Below are 17,069 nucleotides of genomic sequence, written 5' to 3' on the forward strand. Positions count from 1 at the left end.
GCCCCTCTGTGACTCCCCTTCTGGGGTCCCAATTACTGTCAGGCCACGCGGGGTTGACACAGCAGGCACAGCAGCAGATGGCTTTTATTGCCAGGTTGTTACAAAGTGGATGATGGTTCCAGAGCTCTTTGCTGGTGGGCACTTGAAATTGCTGTAGTATCTTAGAGGGGAGCACTGGGGGTGAGGTGCGCAGAGAGCGGGGGACTGGGGAAAAAGCAAGAGGAGGCTGAAGCATCTCCGCCTGGAGAAAGTGACATCCCTGGCTGCCGGAGTGACCTGTGCAGGGCCAAGCTCCGGAGCCCTTTGGAAGTTGCCATCCCAGGCAGACGTGCTCGTAGAGGAGCAGGAAACGGGGCAGACGGGAAGGAGAGGCGCGGCCGTGACCAGCACCCCTTGCAGTCACTCGGCATCACCGCAACCCGCCCCATCCGAGCCCCGTGGGACCATGCCAGTGCCCGCGGGCTGCCGGGGGAGCTCTTTCAGGACTGCGCTCCAGGCAGAGGGCCAGGGCATCGCAGACACATTCCTGAGACACATCCAGCAGGATGGGAAACGGCACCGAGGGGAAGGGCTCCCTTGTTTCAGAGGCCACGCGTGCTGGTCCTGTACCTGAGCACAGGAGCTGGGGGAACGGGGGCTGGGGCCCGAGGGAGCGCAGCGTGCCTTGGCAGCGCACCGAGGACACTGCCAGCATGTGAGCCCGACGAGCAGCGACCGGGGACAGTGTGTGTGTGGGGGAGAGCACTGGCAGCACAGCTTGAGGACTCGGGTGTGCGGCGTGGGGAGCTGGCAGCGAGCGGGGTGCGAGCACACCGGATCCGCCGGGCCGGGCACGGGGCGGTCCCTGCCGGGGACAGACGGAGCAGGTGTCCCGCTCCCAGAGGAGGCCAGGACGCCGGTGACCACGTCCACCCCGTGCCGGGATCCTCGCTCCCTGCGGCTGCCAAAACCGGCTCCAAGCCAGGATGTGGCAGCGCTGATTCAGAGGGATGGAGCGCGTCCCGTCTCACTGGCGCCAGGCCAGGCCAGAGCCCCACGGGGGTCCCCCGTGTCCCCCGGGGCTTTGCGAGGCCCCTGCCCACCCGCGGGTGCTCTGAGGGGGGGACAAGGGGATTGCCCTGCTAGGGGACGGCACAGAGAGTGTCCCACGGAGTCGAGACCCCTCTCTGCCCCGCAGGTACGAAGCTAAATATTTCTCTCCACCCTTGGTGGGCGATCCCCGGGAATACCAGCCCGCCGGTCAGGAGGCTACCGAGAGCCGAGTGACGCCGGTGCTGCCGGTCCCGGAGCTGAAGCTGGGGGGATTTGCGGGGGTCTCCCCGCCATTGCGAGGGGGGTTCCCCGCAGGTGTCGGCGCCGCGCACCGACAGCGCGCCCTGCCCCGCCCCGCTGGTGGGCACGGCCGGGCCGGGCCGCCCCCTCCTTCCTCCTCCTCCTTCCTCCTCCTCCTCCTCCTGCTGCTGCTGCTGCTGCTTCCCGCCCCTCCCGTCCCGCCGCCCCCGCGCCGCGATTTGCCGGTGCCGGCTCCGCCCGCCGCCCCGCGCGGCCGCGGCCGAGGGGCGCGTTCAAACGCGGCGAGGGAAGGAGCGCGGAGCGGAGCCGTGCGGGACCGCAGCGCCGCCGGCATGGTGAGTGCGGGGCCGGGCGGCCCCCGCCGAGCCCCGGCCCCCTTCCCCGCCGCGCTGCGGCCGCCGGGGCTTTGTCCCGGCCTCGGGCCCGGGCACCGAGTGCCCTCTCCGCCTTCTCCGTGCCGGAAATTCCGGCGGGGAGGCGCGGAGGGGGCTGCGCGGGGACCCGCGTCCGCCTCCCTCCTACCTTGCCGTTCCCTCCCGGGCGGAATGGGAATGGGAAAGGGAAAAAGGTTTGTGGCCCTATCCTGCCCGGGCACGGCTGGGATTGGGAGTAGATCGCGAAGGAGCCAGGCTGGCCGGACCGGTGTTTTGCCGCCTGGAGGGTGATCCCCTCCCTGCCGCAGGCAGGACACCTTCGGGCTCCCCCGGCGATTCCCAAACCTCCCACAACCTGACCTACTTCCTCGGCCGCCTGTGCCGGGAGGAGCCGCTGCGGGGCTCGGCCGAGCTGCTCCCCAATGCCGGGGGCTGGATGTGCTTCCACCCCCCGCCCCTCACCATGTTCCCCACGGGAACGTCCACGTCCCCCATCCCCGTTCCCGCCCGGTGGCTCCGCAGGCAGCCCGGATCCCCGCAGAGGGTCCATCCCTGGTGCCCTTCGTGGGGTGCCGGTGCCCGGAGCAGGTGTTGGGCTCGCAGAGGGAGGTGACAGCGCAGGCCGGGAGCTGTCAGACAGGTTTGTGCGTGGCAGCAATTAAAAGCGGGGTGTTTGTTTACCCGGCGCGTGGTGCTGAGAACCAGGGCAGCTTCCTGGGTGTAACCCGGCCCCGGAGCCTTCGGCGAGGCTGGGAGCGGTGGTAGGGGCTCTGCCTCGCCCCTGCCGCGCTCTCTATGTCCCCTGCCCTGGTGTGAGGCCACCGTCCCCTCCCTAGCGCTGGGCAGCCAGAGCCGAGCCCAAAGGCATCCTCTCATCCTTCCTCCCCCGGCCACCTGCGCAGGAAGCTGCATTGTCCCGTCAGCATCCTGCCCCTTCCCACCGCCCTCACGCCATGTCCGGCCACGGGGTCCCCGGCACGCACGCAGCAGCTGGGCTGTGGCCGCCTGCTCCCGTCCCCGGGGATGGGATGGGAATGCCTGTGGATGGATGGGGCCGTGCGGAGCTCGCCCTGCCAGCTGCAGGAGCCCGTGCCGCCCATGCTGTGCGGGAAGCGTCCCCCGTGCTCCCGCAGAGATACCCGTCCCGTGCGCGCCCCGGGGAGGCCAAGCCGATGGGCATCCCCAGGAGAGTTTTGGGGAAGTCTCCAGAGGGTGTCCGGAGCCGGAGGTCCCGGCGGGGAGGTTGGGTGCCGCCGGGCCGGGGCTGGCGCCAGGCCCGGGCAGGTGCTGCCGGCTCCCGAACTCGCCCGCCTGGCTGGGCGGCAGGTGCCTGTTCTGGTGGCGGCCCCGGCCCCGGCCGCGGGCGGGAGGTGGGGCTGGGTGTGGGAGGAGGCGCTGCACCATGATGGGGGCAGCGGCGGGGAGCCCCCGCCCCGTGCCTGCTGTGCCCTGTCCCCCGGGAAGCTGCACGGGAGATGGCAGATCCATCCCAGCGCCAGCAGCCCGTGTGGGCCCTTGGGGCCGGCTGGGAAAAGGGTGCCGGGGGTGTGTCCCGGCTGCCCGGCATCGCTGACTCCGTCTCTCCCCCGGCAGTGCTGCTTCTGGGCTTTTCTCTAATCCTCCATGGCAGCAGCACAGGGTCCTGTGACCTGTGAGCCCGACACCCGTGTCCTCGGCACCTACCTCTCCTCGGAGCCCGTCGGCGTCGTTGGCAGCATGGGCAGCGTGGGCAGCCTGGTGGAGAAGCAGGATCTGTCCCCCCTGGAGCTGCGGGCCCCGCTGGGCGGCTCGCGGGGGCTCCGGCAGCCCGACGGCTTGCTGCGGAAGGGGCCGAGCCAGCGGGAGCTCTTTGGGTACCTGCACGGGGCCAAGAAGGAGGCGCGGGCGGAGAGGAAGCACCAAACGTCGGGCGCCTGCTACAAGCGGGACTACGAGAGCGACCGCGAGAACCGGTCCCCCGAGCGCTGCTCCCGCGAGCATCACCGAGGGGCCGACTTCTCCAAGAGCTCCCTGCCGGAGCGGGGCCGCTTCGACAAGGTGAGCCTGGGAACTCCTGATGTACGGACTGGTCTGAGACAGGATGGCATGGGTGGGATGCGGGGATTTGAGGATGTTTAGGGATATGAAGCTGGGGGCGTGTTGGGTCTCTCTGGCTGTAGAGGCTCATGTTGCTCTTGTTTTTCAGTGCCGTATCAGGCCCTCAGCCTTCAAGGCGGTGGCTGGGAAGGGGCTGGTCTCCATGCAGGGCCTGTCCTCGTCCAAGGGGCAGAAGTTGTCCAAGAGCAATGGGAGCCTGCACACGCTGCTGTCGCAGAGCAGCACAGCGGCCCCGCAGCACGGCCCGCTCCGCACCCACCTGCTCCACGCCATCAGCCTGGATGAGGCCTCTGACTCCAGCCACAACTCCATCCAGAGCTTCCCATCCTACGGCTCCCGCCTCAAGCCCCCCCAGAGCCAGTTCAGCGCCTCCATGGGCCACATCAACCACATTGGGGGCTCCTTGGATAGGGTTTCCCGGAGCCCCAGGGATACCCTGGGCCCTGAGAAGATGCCCCTGTCCTGCAAAAGCATGGCCACCCTGAGCAGGCTGCAGAGCCCCGGCGAGCCCCCACCACCGTACGAGTTCTCCTACTCTCTGGAGGACGCGGTGAAGCAGCTGGAGGACCGGCTGCAGGAGACCGGAGGGGAGCTGCGGCAGCTCAAGAGGAGCCTCAGTGAGACTGAAGACCCTTTCACACAGGTGAGCCCTGGGGCTGGGGCAGTGCTGGGTGCCCTGGGCAGGGATACAGGGGGGGAAGGAACAGTGGAGGAGCTGCCGCGGTGGGTGATGGCCGTGGAATGCCCACTATCACGGGACCTCTTGGGATCCCTTCTGGGGCTACAGCCTCTCACCAGTGCCCACCTGTGCTGGCAGGCGTTTGAGGACAAGCAGCGGCTGTGGCTGGACGAGCTGGAGGACCTGAAGCAGATGTACATGGCCCGGCTGCAGCAGGTGATGCAGCAGGCGCAGCGCGGGCAGCGGGCACTGCAGCTGCAGCTCTACAAGGCGCAGCAGGAGAAGAAGCGGCTGCAGGAGGAGCTGAGCCTGCAGCAGTGCCAGTGCGAGGAGGCCAAGCTCCGGCAGACCCAGGGCGAGCATGGCAGCCCCAAACTGGAGGAGACCAAGTGGGAGGTGAGTCCCTCCGTCTTTCTGTCTTTCCTTTCTTAGGGATAGGGGCAGCAGTTCCCTGCTCTGGTGTCACTCAGGGTCACAGTATGGGAGGGATGAGCCATGTGTGGTGCTTGTGGTCTCCCAGGAGGACAACTTGGGGTGCTGCCACCTCTGGGGTCCTGCTCTCCCAGCCCTTCCTCACTGCTCGCCCGTGCCCTGCAGGTGTGCCAGAAGGCAGCGGAGATCTCCCTGCTGAAGCAGCAGCTCCGGGACACCCAGGAGGAGATGGCTCAGAAGCTAGGGGAGATCTTCAGCCTGAAGACGCAGCTGCGGGAGGCCAAGGCAGAGGTCCAGGCCAGGGACTCGCAGCTGGCACAGCTGGCAGACTCCTTGCAGAGCCCCCCGGAGCCCAGCACCTCGCTGCCTCTGGGCGATGACCCCATGCCGTCGTGCCAGGACTTCCCTGGCTGCGAAACTGACGACTCCAAGTGCCGGGGCCTGCAGAGCGACTCGGCGGAGCCCCTGGAGCGGCAGGTGGAGTGGCTGTGGGCAGAGCTGCTGCGGGAGCGGCGTCAGGGCCAGCTGCAGGCTGTGAACTTTGAGCTGGAGAGGAAAACGTGGCAGGAGGAGAAGGAGAAGGTGCTGAGGTACCAGCGGGAGCTCCAGGCCAGCTACATGGAGATGTACCACCGGAGCCAGGCGCTGGAGCGGGAGCTGCGGCAGCTGCGGGCGGAGCCCAGGGATGTCAGGATCGATTCGCCCTGGATCGAGCGGGTGGAGTCCTCCAAGATCTGAGGGGCGGGATGCCAGTGGGACTGAGCAGGGGGAAGCTGCAACAGAACGATCTCAGGGTGTGCACAAGGACTGGCCCCGCTTGGCGCTGCCCTGGGCTGAAGGACCGATTGCCACAGGGGAGCTTTTCCTTCTTGCAGCACTTCAGGCCCTTCTGCTGAGGGGCTCTGGAGGGTGGGGGGTCATCTGTGCCAGGAGGGGGGGGTCATGCATGTGCCCCGTGCTCTGACTCCAGGAGCGTTTGCCCTGTGATTCCTTCTGCCGTGGGGGAAGAAACCAAGGACCCTGTGAGACATTCCCTGTCCCTCCTGCGCTGCTGCCACTGCTCCTACAACCCAGTAACTTCATGTCTTGTGAGGAGAAGCTTAAGCCCTGTCCCCCACCCCACCACCTTGCTGTGGGGGTTGCAGCTACTGTTTGCAGTGGCTGCCTTGTCAGCAGGGCCCTGGATCTGGTGCTGCCACTGGGGAGGCAGAGGAGGAAACCCCGAGGAGTTCTGGTGCTGCTGGAAGGGGACAGCTGCCCCAGCACCTCTCCTGGGGCTTCTTGTGGCCCCAGTGTGGAGCTGCTGTGCAATGGAGGTGGTTGGTGCAGCTTTCTTCGGGCTGAGAGGGGGGAGTGCCTTGTGCAAGGAGGGATGGGAACTGGTGCTCTGCCACACTGGGAGGAACTGGGGTGGGAGAGAGGGCTGCTGTGGCATGTGCCCGAGCTGGGGAAGAGGCCGGGGTCCCCCCTCCCAGGGGAGGTGAGGGGGAGCCCAGAGGCGTTGGAAGGAAGGAGTCGTGCTCTGTGTGTGTAGCAGCAGAACCACGTGGAGGTCGGGCCCGGCTGCGCACCCCGTTCCTGCAATAAATCCGCATTTCTCTCTCCCGGCCTCTGCTCTCCTTCCCTCGGGGTCGGGGGGCTCCCGGCTATGAGGGCAGGGTGAGGGGATGATTTAGGGGCCGGCCTGGGCCTGCCCAGTGCCCGCCCCGGAGCTGCCGTCGGGCTGGGCAGTACAAAGCGGGCGGAGACTGGCCGTGAGTCACGGCGGGGCCGGGCGGGCTCCCGGGGCAGCCTCGCCCCCGCTGTGGTTAAACCCAGCCGCGGATCCCTCCAGTCCTCGCCCCGAGCACCAGGACCACGCTGTACAAACCCACAGACACCTTTATTCACCCCACAGCGTTCAGCATCCCCCCATCGGTCCTCTCGGCAGAGTCCTCACAAACAGCCGTGCGGCCGCCGGGCAGAGGGGACGGGGCCCCGCCCGGCCCCGGCTCTTCACAGCGGCAGCGGAAGGGCCGACACCTCCTCCAGACACTCGTCGTAGGCCTCCTGGTACTCCTCGTGGGGCTTGATCAGGATGACACAGGTCGGGCGCTTGGAGCCGGCTGCAGTTCCCAGGTCCTGAGGGAACAGGGGGGCCATGAGGTGCCTGGTCCCTTCCCGAGGTGAGAGCTCGGGACCAGCTCGCTGTAGGCTCTGGTTTAATGCAGTAGTTCTGCCTGTCCAGCCCATCACCCCCAAAGCCCTCTGGACTCGTGCTGAGTTCATGAACCTGTCTCCCAGCTTGTCTCCAAGCTGGGCTGGCAGAAGGGGCTGGCACCTGGCTCATGTGCCATAATCCTTCAGGGTGGGTCTGCAGAGCTGCCTGCACCGGGGCTGAAGCTGCAAAGATACCAACTGCCCTCCACAACTCCCTGTCTACAAAAGAGCTGGCCCCACCTCACAAAAGCCTAGAAAAGACATGCTGGCCCTGCCCTGGAGTTGCTGCAGGAACTCCATCGTGGCAAACAGTTTTGTGGTTCCACAGTGAAACATCCTACACCTCTCCCCATCCCTTCTGTGCCTTGGTCAGGGACAAGCACCGACTTCTTTATTCGGGAACCGGATCTGCACGCCCCCAGGAAGGCTCCGGTCACAGTCTGGGCTCCTCAGCGGGTGCCCCGTCCCCAGGGCTGGTTCCTCCCCAGCACTCACCGCTTTGGAAGGGACGTATGCGTACGGGAGGCTCCTGTCCTCGCACATGATGGGGATGTGGCAGTAGACATCGATGGGCAGCGTGTCTCCGGCCAGCACCGTGATCCTGCAGGGACAGCCGGGTCAGCAGCCGGGTCAGCGGCCGGGCCGGCGGGGCCGTGGGGCCAGGGCAGCACTTACCCCTTCTCGCCCTTGTTGATGAACTTCTGCACCTCCTTCACGCCGCGGCGGATCTGCTTGTGCTTGGTCGCTGCAAGAGAACCACGTGAGGGGCTGAGTGAGAACCGCAGCGTGTGGGACCGCACAGCGCCGCCGCCGCGTCCCGGCCCCTCTCCACCCCCGCCGCACGCCGGCGCCGCCAGACCTTTCCTGATGCACTTGAGGAGTTTTCGCGTGAGCTTGCGGGAGGCGAGCGGCTGCGCGATGGGGTTCAGGAATTCGAGCTGCTCCCGGTACGAGAGCTCCGGTGTCGCCTCCGCCTCGGCCGCCGCCTCCGGCTTGTCCCGCGCCATGGCCGCTCCAGGCCGCTTCCGCTTCCGGGGCAGGCGCCGCGCCGCGAGCGGGACACACGCCCAGGGGATCTCACCCAGCCAATCGGCAACCGCCCTGGCATTGACAGACAGCCGAGACGACCAATGGCAAGCGGCATTTAGAGCACCCCGGCACGCCCTCCGCCTTGCGGATGTCGGTCCCACTGTCAGTTCCAGTTCTGGACCCACTCCCGGCCGCGGTCCCAGGCCCAGTTCCACTTCTGGACCCCTTCCAGCCCCAGTCCCAGTGTAAGGCAGGCGGGGACAAGCTTCAACACGGGCCTTTATTGGGTGTGGTCAATGCCGGTAACGCTGGACCCACCCGACCCAACACAACAGCACAACGACCAGAACACAGGAACGCTGCCGTGCCCGGTGTGCAGCCAGCCATCCTCACGGGCTGTGCCCGCTTCATCCACCTGGCCACACACGGGATTTTCTCCCTTGCTTTTCATCCAGGGAAGTCTTCTCCCTATAGGGCTACATCGCTGCTTTCCCCAAAAAATGGAGGCTGCCAACATGGCACCCTCCCAAAAACTGCTTTGAATCAACCCAGCAGCCAGCACTGGGGATAATGAGGTTTACCCAAGGCCAGGGCGGCACATACCCTGAGCCCAGGAGATGCCCTGACCCACAGAGAAAACGCTGCTACAACTGAGAGAGGCCTCAGGCAGGGCTGGTTACCTTCTGCCTCACTCCAGCCTCTCCCTGGACAGCAGGAGGGCTTCAGCAAAGACCTGCAGCTGCTCCAGGACCTCTCGCTGCATCTCCACAGCCACGTGGAAGACGCGGTGGTCGGAGCTATTGTACATCACAGCGTTCTGGAACATGAGCATCAGGTCACACTGGAACTGCATCACGGACTGAATGTCTCCCTTTGACAGCCTCCTCTTTATGCTGGATAAATCCATGGGTCTGCAAAACAGAGAAGGATAATGAAATTGCAACACAGGGCCAGGCATCCTTTGGGATCTGCATGAATGTGCTTGTTCTCATTTCAGGGTGGCCCTGAAAGCACAGCTATTTTCAATCAATTTTATTGCTCAAGACACATAGTGGGGAGTGAGAAAGGCTTTTCTTCCAAGCCAGACAAAAGTGAGTGCAGCCAATGCGACACTTGCTATCCAATCAACTTGGCAGGTCATTAGCAGTCACCTCTGGAAAAAATGGGATGCTGAGCTCCAGAGAAGGCAAGCAGTAATTAGTCTTCAGGAAGTCAGTCCAGGTCTTAGTGGAGAAAGAAAAGTTACAAAAATAGGTATCTATTAAACCCCCTGAAGATCGAATGGTGCCACCAGCAAAAATAGCAGTGCTGGTAAGGGGAACATGATAGGGAATAAATATTACTTCCCTTATTTTGACAGAATGGGAAAATGAATGGCTGCAGAGAGGACAACTGTGACCAGAATAGAACATGATTCAGCTCTGAAAAAACGCCATTAATCTCTCTGGGAAATATTCTTCTGACCCAGTTGTGTGCGGAGAGTGAAACATCTGGGGCGCTCGCAGCAGGTGAGGAGGGGGCACCTCCTGAGGCACATTCCAGACGTGGGGACAAGGGACTGCTGAGCTGCAGGGCCTGGAGCCCCTGCCCAGGGACTGTGCCTGGGACAAGCCAGCCATGCAATCAATGCCTGCACAGGGCAGGCACAATCCCTGCCAGCCCCAGAGTCAGTGCAAGCTTCCAGGTTCTAATTACACAGAAGGGAGTTTTACTGAAAGAAATCAGTGGGAGATGCTGGTGACAGCCAAACTCTGGAAAAGGAGAAACGAAACAATCCCACTGGCCCTTTGGAAACCAGAGAAATAGAAAACAACCAGAGAGAAATCAACCAGTGAGCACTTCCTCCACAAACTTACCTCTTTACCACATCCTTGTATCCAGGGGCTTGTTTCTCTGACACTGGCTTCAGGAATGGGCTGCTGAACCTACAGGGACAAGGACAAAGAATGTTCTCTGCCTGCCCCTGCACCAAAAACATGGAGCAGGGCTTGCCTCTCCCTGCTGGCCCTGAGGGCCACAGCCAGTGTTGTGCCAGCTGTGTAGGAAGCAGCATTTGGGCTCTGCCACATTAAGCAGAGGAAATCAATATGCAGTGTTCTTTCCAGCTCTGCAGCAGGCAGCTGTTCCCAAAGCAAAGTCCTGGGGAGACAGCCCAGCCCCTGGGAGGTGACACAGGAGCTGGGGCTCAGGGCAGTGTGTTCAGGACATGTTGATGCAGCCCTCTGCTCCCACGTACCTGTGGCTGGCTATCATCCTCCAGATGGACAGGAGCCTTTTTCTGAGGATCAGGTGCTGCACGGGGTTATTCCAGCTTGGCTGCAGCCTGTGGAGTGAAGATACTGCCAGATTATCACACTTGAGACAAAGTGGGAGGTGGAAATTCTGCTGGCACCCACCACATCCAGGTGGACGAAGCTACAAAAAGCCTCTGAGTGTGATGGTGGGAGTGTTCTGCATCGGAATGCACAACTGAACATCCAGAATGCAGGAAGATGCAGGACAAGAGGTAAAAGCAAAGCTGAGATAAAGAGCAGGACCAAACTGGATAGAAAACCTCAAGCTACTCTTCAGTTCAGAACTTCACTGCGGTGGTTTTTGTGAAGTTTCTTTTCCCAATACCCCACATTTTTTCTTTGAAAGGCAGTCCAAGTGATCACACGTGCCAGAGCCTGCATGTGACTGATACACCTGCTCAAGGGGGTTGGTAATGCTGGGCTGTGCATTGCCTGACAGACCCTGATGTCCAGCTCTCACCAGGCCTACTTGACTTGAGAAAACATGTATTTTCCATTTTATCTCTTACTTAATCTCTACTCTTCTCACTTCATCTTAGCAGCAATGCCCTATAATACCAGCAAATCCAGAGATAGCACAAATTACCTCATTCTCTACTGCTCTGCTTGGCTGTCTCACCCTCCTGGATGTGACCTGTGCCATGCACTTGTTCTCATGTGTGAGAGGAGAAATGACTCTGCTCTGCTGCCTTTGCAAGACTGCAGAACCAGCTACTTACAGGTGCATGTTGGGAGAGGCTGTGGAGTCCAGCACTGGGGCTGCAGAGGTGCTGTTAATGTCATCTTGATCCAGGGCCTGAGCACTCATCTCTGGTGGATGCAACTCATCTACAGGTGGTTCTTCAGGTGTCTCTTGAGTCTCGTCCTGAAGAGCAGAGAGAATACATCTAAAATGGCAGCACATTACCTGAATCCTTTATCTAGAAGCCAGCCTGCTGCATATCCCTTTCCTGCATCCAGGCTCAGCTGGGAGCTTGCTTGCTCTTTTACTCAGAGGATGCTGTTTGACCTCACTCAGACCTTCCCAGCAAGAGCTGTGTCTGATCTCTTGGATGACATCCACCCCTGGCTGACACAAACCCTGTGGAGCTGAGTGGTGCCCAGTGTTGTGTCTGTCTGCTCTCTGGGAAGAGTCATGGATGCAGAGAGGGCAATCAGGAGCTGAGGTAAGACTGCCTCAGGCTCGTTAAAGCTCCAGATACAGATAACAGGAACCTTTAGAGTTCAACAAGGGTTTCCTCAGAAACTCCCACGTTAAAATGACAGGGCATAGACTCAGCTAGGAAGGAGAGTGGTGCTGTTGTTGCAGTGGTTTGCCAGTAAAATGCTCAGTGGGATTTCATGCAGGAGCACCTCAGAATCCTCAGCAGATCTGAAGCATGAGCAGACTTCTCAGAAAGAAACTGGACACTGCTGTTTGGCTGTGACCACTGGGAGAACTGTGAGGGAGCTGCTGGGAATAACAGCAGTTGAGAGCAGAGTAACTGCTGGGAATACACTGTCCTGGCTGAACAGGTGAAATCCTGGAGGTTATTTGTCTCCAGTTTCCTGAGTTTGCAAGAGAACAAATGTGGGAAAATGGCCCCTGTTCCTCCACTGCTGTGCTACTTCCCCAGGAATACCCAGCAGGCTGGTGGGAGCCCACAGGCCCCAAATACAGGACTGATGCAAACCCAGGCTAGACAGTGCCTGCTTCCAAGACATGACAGTCCCCAGGGGCAGATGGTTATTGCTGGCACAACCACGTGGGCCTGAAACCAGCCAAGCTGTGCTGCAAAACACAGCAATTAGAACCAGGCAAGTATTCCAACCTTGCCTCAAACCTGAGAGCAGCCTGCCAGCTCTCATGAGTCACCTTTACACTGCCAAGGAGCAATTCCTCCAACTCACATCTGAGGGTTTCATCTGTAACAAGCTTCCTGTTTATAAAGATACACAGCCATATATAAAAACCACTCTTCCCTCACGCACTCTGTGTTGCCCCTCCCGTGTGTTTTGTCTCCCCTCTCAGAACCTAGGGCTCCCCTGTCTCTTCTAGAGCTGGTTTCCTTCACTGTCTCATCTCTCATCCAGAGCCAGAGACTCTTTTAGGACCACCACTTTCCTACCTCTCTTCCCAGGAAATGTTCTTCCTCATCTTTTGCCAGGGTGTGTAGTTGACTCTCCTCTGCTCCCGAGACTGCTGTTGCTGTGGTCTTTTCCTGGCACCTCACTTCTTTCCCATCACTCTGCTTCCCTGAGCCACAATAATCCCACGGAGTCTGCGATGACTCTGTGCTGCTAATGCAGAAAGATTCCAACATCTGGGTTACCTGCAAGACAGTGATTTATTACTTCAAATTGTGAAGGCAAAAGGGAGCAGAAATAAACAGCAGAGATGCTATTTTTGCAATCACTCACGAACGCCTTTCCATTTTTAGGAATCCTTGCAAAATCTGATGTTATTATTTCAGTGATGTTATTATTACAGTGTCAGCTCACTGACATTTCTGTGCTTAAGGGTGAGCTGTGTTTTGGCAAAGCAGCTGCCTGGGTGCAGTGGGAGCTCCAAATGGGAGGGAAGACTGGACTTGGGCTGGGGAGAAAGTGAACCCAGAGCTTCTGCTGTGTCCCCAGACTGTTTCTGTTCATATGGATGGTGCAGGCCCTGAAAAGCCTGAAAAGTTTCAGGAGGGCCTGAACTATACTGCCCACCTTCTTGTAATCCAAACAGCCCTACCTCCAAGAGGAACTGAAAAAGACTGTCGCTTTCACGTGGCTTCTCTGCCTCATGGTAATCTTCACTATCATCCTTCCAGAGAGGCTCACTCAGCTCCATCTCTTGGTCTGCCTCTTGGCTGCTCCCCTCTAGCTTCCCCACGGCCACCTCTTCAGTATTTCTCCAGCTCCTCACATCCTGATCCAAGCTTGAATCCCAGTCAGGAGGAGACTGGAAATCACTGTTCTCTGACTTAATAGGAGATTCCAGCTCAGACTTCCAGGCATGGCCCATCTGCAAACAATAAAAAGACAGTAATTTCTTCATACCCTGATCCAGAACTGCCAAGCCCAGCTCATTTCTCGACACACTTGGAGGGCCACAGCACGGGAAGGACTCTGAGATGAGCAGCCTACACCTGAGCTCACCACACAGCATGCAGCAGGGCTGCAGCTCTGCAACACAAACTGCTGCTTCAGAGCAACTTCAGGTTTTCTGGTGATTTTACTGTGCTCTCTCCCTGCCCTGGTCAGTGGGTCACTCTGCTCAGGGCATGCTGAGCTGTCTGGGAGCACGTGGCTTTGCTGATGCTCCACCTTTAAGGTGCTGAAGGCAGCCAGCAAGCTCAGACTGAGTCCTGCTGGGGCTCCTCAGCTGCTGACTCCAAGGACAACTCACTGAAATTCCACTTGCTGCCCCCTGAGAACTTTTTATACTGGAGGTAACTTACTACAAACCTTACAGACAGTTTTGAAAGTGACAGGTGTAATTTATCTGGATGGTGATCTCTCATGTACCTGAGCCAGGAGAATTATAACCACACAGTCACACACACTGACAGGCACAGTTCTATACACTGCAGAAAATAAAAGTTAGCATTCTCGTAAGAAGGAAGAAACCACTCTTTCATCGCCGTTCATTAGTCCATGCCTAAATGTCTTCTACTTCATGAGCGCACTGAGTCCTCTGAGCCTGGGGAACTGATTGCAGAGTCACAGTACAACAGCAAAGGATGTCACAAAATCTGCATCTTGCCACTGAATGGAGCTGCCTAGATGCTGCACCTATGGAGAATTCTATGCATTAATTAACAAACACTGTCTTTAGAGTCTTCAGTTAATTATGTACAACCTAATTTTTTCAGTTTTGAACAAGCACATTTCTCACTGACTGGCTCTTCCATTCTCAGGACTGCTAGCACAGCTTCAAATTCAGCTTATGGTGCATAACTGGGAGAAATACAGAATCCATTTGGTCTGGGATAAGAAAACTGCTTCGCTTATTTTGTGAACTTGCAAGCAGAGTTGGGATTTGAAAGCCTGTCCTTCCAAAACCTCTTTCGAAGTTCACTTCAGTGGCAGCAGATGAAATTTGATGAGGTAAGAGATAACATTAAATGCTCTCAGCTTCCAAGTGAGGGAGTTGGGCAAACTGAGATTCCATCTGATGAGAAACTCTGTGCCTGGAGCTCTCTCCTGCAGCCTCAGCACAGCTGCCACATGCAGAGGCACCAAAAAAACCTCAGCCCAGGGTAATCTGATCACTTGTGATCATCTTTCTGTGCTCCAGAGGGATAAATGTTGAAAATCAGGAAGTCCTGGGAACTTGGGTGTAAGATTAAAGACATCTTCAGCCTTATGTTCAGTTTTACCAAATCTTGGAAGACTCAAGATGCCAGACAGAAGAACAGCAGCATTAGTGCAAGACATGATGAGTGAAATAATCACAGATAGCTCAGCTCTACACCAATTCCGGACAAAATGACACAGACTTGAACTTTTAATTAAGAATTGCCTGACAGTTCTTAATTATGTTGGCTACATAAATCACTAGCAAGGAACCCCTCTCAAATTGGAAAGTTTTAGTTCACTTTGCAGAGATCAGACACTGCACAACCCTTGCTGTTCTGGGAAAAAGCTGTTAGAAATCAAAAAGCCTTTAAAAAGAACTTGCATGTCAAAACAAGAAAAATGATAAAAGCCTGAACTCTAATAAATGAAATGTAGAATCCACATAAAGAAGACAAAAAAAAAAAAAAAAAAAAAAAAAAAAAGGAAAAAGAAAGAGAACAATTTGCTGAAGACATAAAAGCAAATAAAAACAAAAAACCTCATCAAAAAACATCAGAAGCAGAGAGCTGCCAGATGATCAGTGGGGATGACACACGATCAGTGCCAAACATCTCAGTGGAAAATAGGGCCAGTTGGAAAAACCAAATTAATCATCATTATCAGCAGTTGCCACAGAAGAGCTCACATGAGACCTTCTCTTGGGATGGGTCTGAGAGATGATTTCTAATTAAAATGTCAACAGGGGAGACTTTAGAACAATTTGAGGGAGTGAATAAACCTTAGAACCCACTGGGATTCATTTGTGTGCCCTAAAGAAGCTTAAATATAATGTGACCGAGCCTATGCTGTGTAACTTGTCATTTAAGAAGAAAACCAGAAAAAGGATGACAGTTTCATCTGCCTGTAAAAGGGTGGGTGCTGGGAGATGCAGCACAGTAAAACATCAGCTCTGCACTAGACAGATTAGAACAAAGTATTAGGAAGAAGAAAATTAGGAAGTAGTTCAGAGCATGAGATGATGAATTGGAAAGAAGGAATGAGGCTCTGTGGAGAAAATCATATTTAAAGCTCTCAAACATCATTAAAGACTATTAAAATGTCATGGGACAAGAGAAAAGGCTGAGAGAAAAATACCTGGTTAAGAGAAGAAACCGAGGGTAGGGAGGAACAGTAATGCTTCCCATGATGAAAGCAAATTACCAGAGGGTCTGATAAAGGTCTTCTCCTGTGCTGCACCTTGTTTTCCAGCAGAGACAATGGCAGGGCAGAGGTGTTACAGAGAGATGGAGCCAGACTCTTCTTAGTGCCCAACAGTGAAAGGAGACAGGGATGACAAGGAAATTCTGACTGGGTATAAGGTAAATATTTGAAGCTGGCCCTGCTCTGAGCAGCTGAATGAAGTAAAGGAATGCACAGAGGTTCTCTCCAACTTACAATCATGGAACAGGTTGGGTTGGGAGGGACCTTTAAAGGCTGGCTGGGTCCAGCCCCCCTGCAATGGGCAGGGACACATTCCACTATCCCAGGTTGCTCAGAGCCTCATCCAGCTTGGCTTTCAACACTTCCAGAGACGAGGCATCCACAGCTCCTCTGGATAACCTGTGCCAGGGCCTCACCACCCTCATTGTAAAAATAGTCTAAATAGATCCTCTTTTAGTTTAGAACCATTACCTTGTCCTGTCACAACAGGCAAGGCTAAAATGTTTGTCCCTAACTTAAATCACTCCATAACACACATGGAAGACAATGACCCCTGTAACTTTCTGTGCTATGAACTGAGAACAGTAAAAATTCAAACCAGAAATTTGCTCCTGGGTTTAGCGGTGAAGGACAAGTAACCCATCACCAATCCAAGGGAGTTTCAGCATTTCCACATCAGTAAGATGACTCTTGGTGAAAATTCACCTCAGCAATACACGGGACTTGACACAGCAGGCACGGCCAACTTCAACACGGAACTTGTGAAAATTCAGAGCTCTTACTGGATAAGGCAACAATGCCTCTGGTCTTAATCCCAGTGACTCAGTTTCCTGAAACCTGCCTACCAGAAAGCTGCACCCTGGACATGCTGCACAGGGTGCAGAGCACTCCCAGCTGCTGCAACAATCAAGGATGGTGTCATTTTGTTGTTTTTTTTTTCCCCCGTGAAAGATTGTGTGGGCAGGAAACATGCAAGTTTCATCTCAGGTCATATGAGCAGAAAAAGTGACTTGGAAATTCTTGCAGAGAACTTAAACCTTCATGTTGCTGAGGAAAAGGACTGTAATTCCCAGTAAAAAGTGCACAAGCTCAGATGTGAAACCAAGTACTGGCAATCCTGTCTACGGGTGCTGGGATCACAGATTTTCATTCTGACTGGTGCAGCCTCTACAGATCTCTGGGGAAAGAATGTCAATTCTTTTT

The 17,069-nt window shown here is 57.2% G+C and overlaps 3 protein-coding genes across 3 annotated transcripts; 1 reads left to right on the top strand and 2 right to left on the bottom strand.

Annotated features, from left to right (window-relative positions):
- Positions 1 to 1,504: 1,504 nt before the first annotated feature.
- Positions 1,505 to 6,477, top strand: N4BP3 (NEDD4 binding protein 3). The gene is made up of 5 exons (XM_066329346.1): positions 1,505 to 1,628; positions 3,261 to 3,704; positions 3,853 to 4,407; positions 4,582 to 4,839; positions 5,041 to 6,477. Exons 2-5 carry the CDS (start codon positions 3,291 to 3,293, stop codon positions 5,611 to 5,613), a joined length of 1,800 nt encoding a protein of 599 aa, XP_066185443.1. The 5' UTR covers positions 1,505 to 1,628; positions 3,261 to 3,290; the 3' UTR covers positions 5,614 to 6,477.
- Positions 6,478 to 6,738: 261 nt separating this feature from the next.
- Positions 6,739 to 8,121, bottom strand: NHP2 (NHP2 ribonucleoprotein). The gene is made up of 4 exons (XM_066329361.1): positions 7,934 to 8,121; positions 7,750 to 7,819; positions 7,570 to 7,675; positions 6,739 to 6,996 (listed from the first exon to the last, which is right to left on the bottom strand). The coding sequence occupies exons 1-4, from the start codon at positions 8,079 to 8,081 to the stop codon at positions 6,871 to 6,873; spliced, it is 450 nt and encodes a 149-aa protein (XP_066185458.1). The 5' UTR covers positions 8,082 to 8,121; the 3' UTR covers positions 6,739 to 6,870.
- Positions 8,122 to 8,542: 421 nt separating this feature from the next.
- On the bottom strand, positions 8,543 to 13,389 carry LOC136367768 (bromodomain-containing protein 8-like). Its single transcript, XM_066329564.1, has 6 exons — positions 13,117 to 13,389; positions 12,506 to 12,709; positions 11,117 to 11,262; positions 10,340 to 10,426; positions 9,960 to 10,028; positions 8,543 to 9,014 (listed from the first exon to the last, which is right to left on the bottom strand). Exons 1-6 carry the CDS (start codon positions 13,387 to 13,389, stop codon positions 8,792 to 8,794), a joined length of 1,002 nt encoding a protein of 333 aa, XP_066185661.1. The 3' UTR covers positions 8,543 to 8,791.
- Between the last annotated feature and the right edge of the window lie 3,680 nt (positions 13,390 to 17,069).

This window comes from Sylvia atricapilla, chromosome 14 (assembly GCF_009819655.1).
Source record: "Sylvia atricapilla isolate bSylAtr1 chromosome 14, bSylAtr1.pri, whole genome shotgun sequence".
NCBI lineage: Eukaryota > Metazoa > Chordata > Aves > Passeriformes > Sylviidae > Sylvia > Sylvia atricapilla.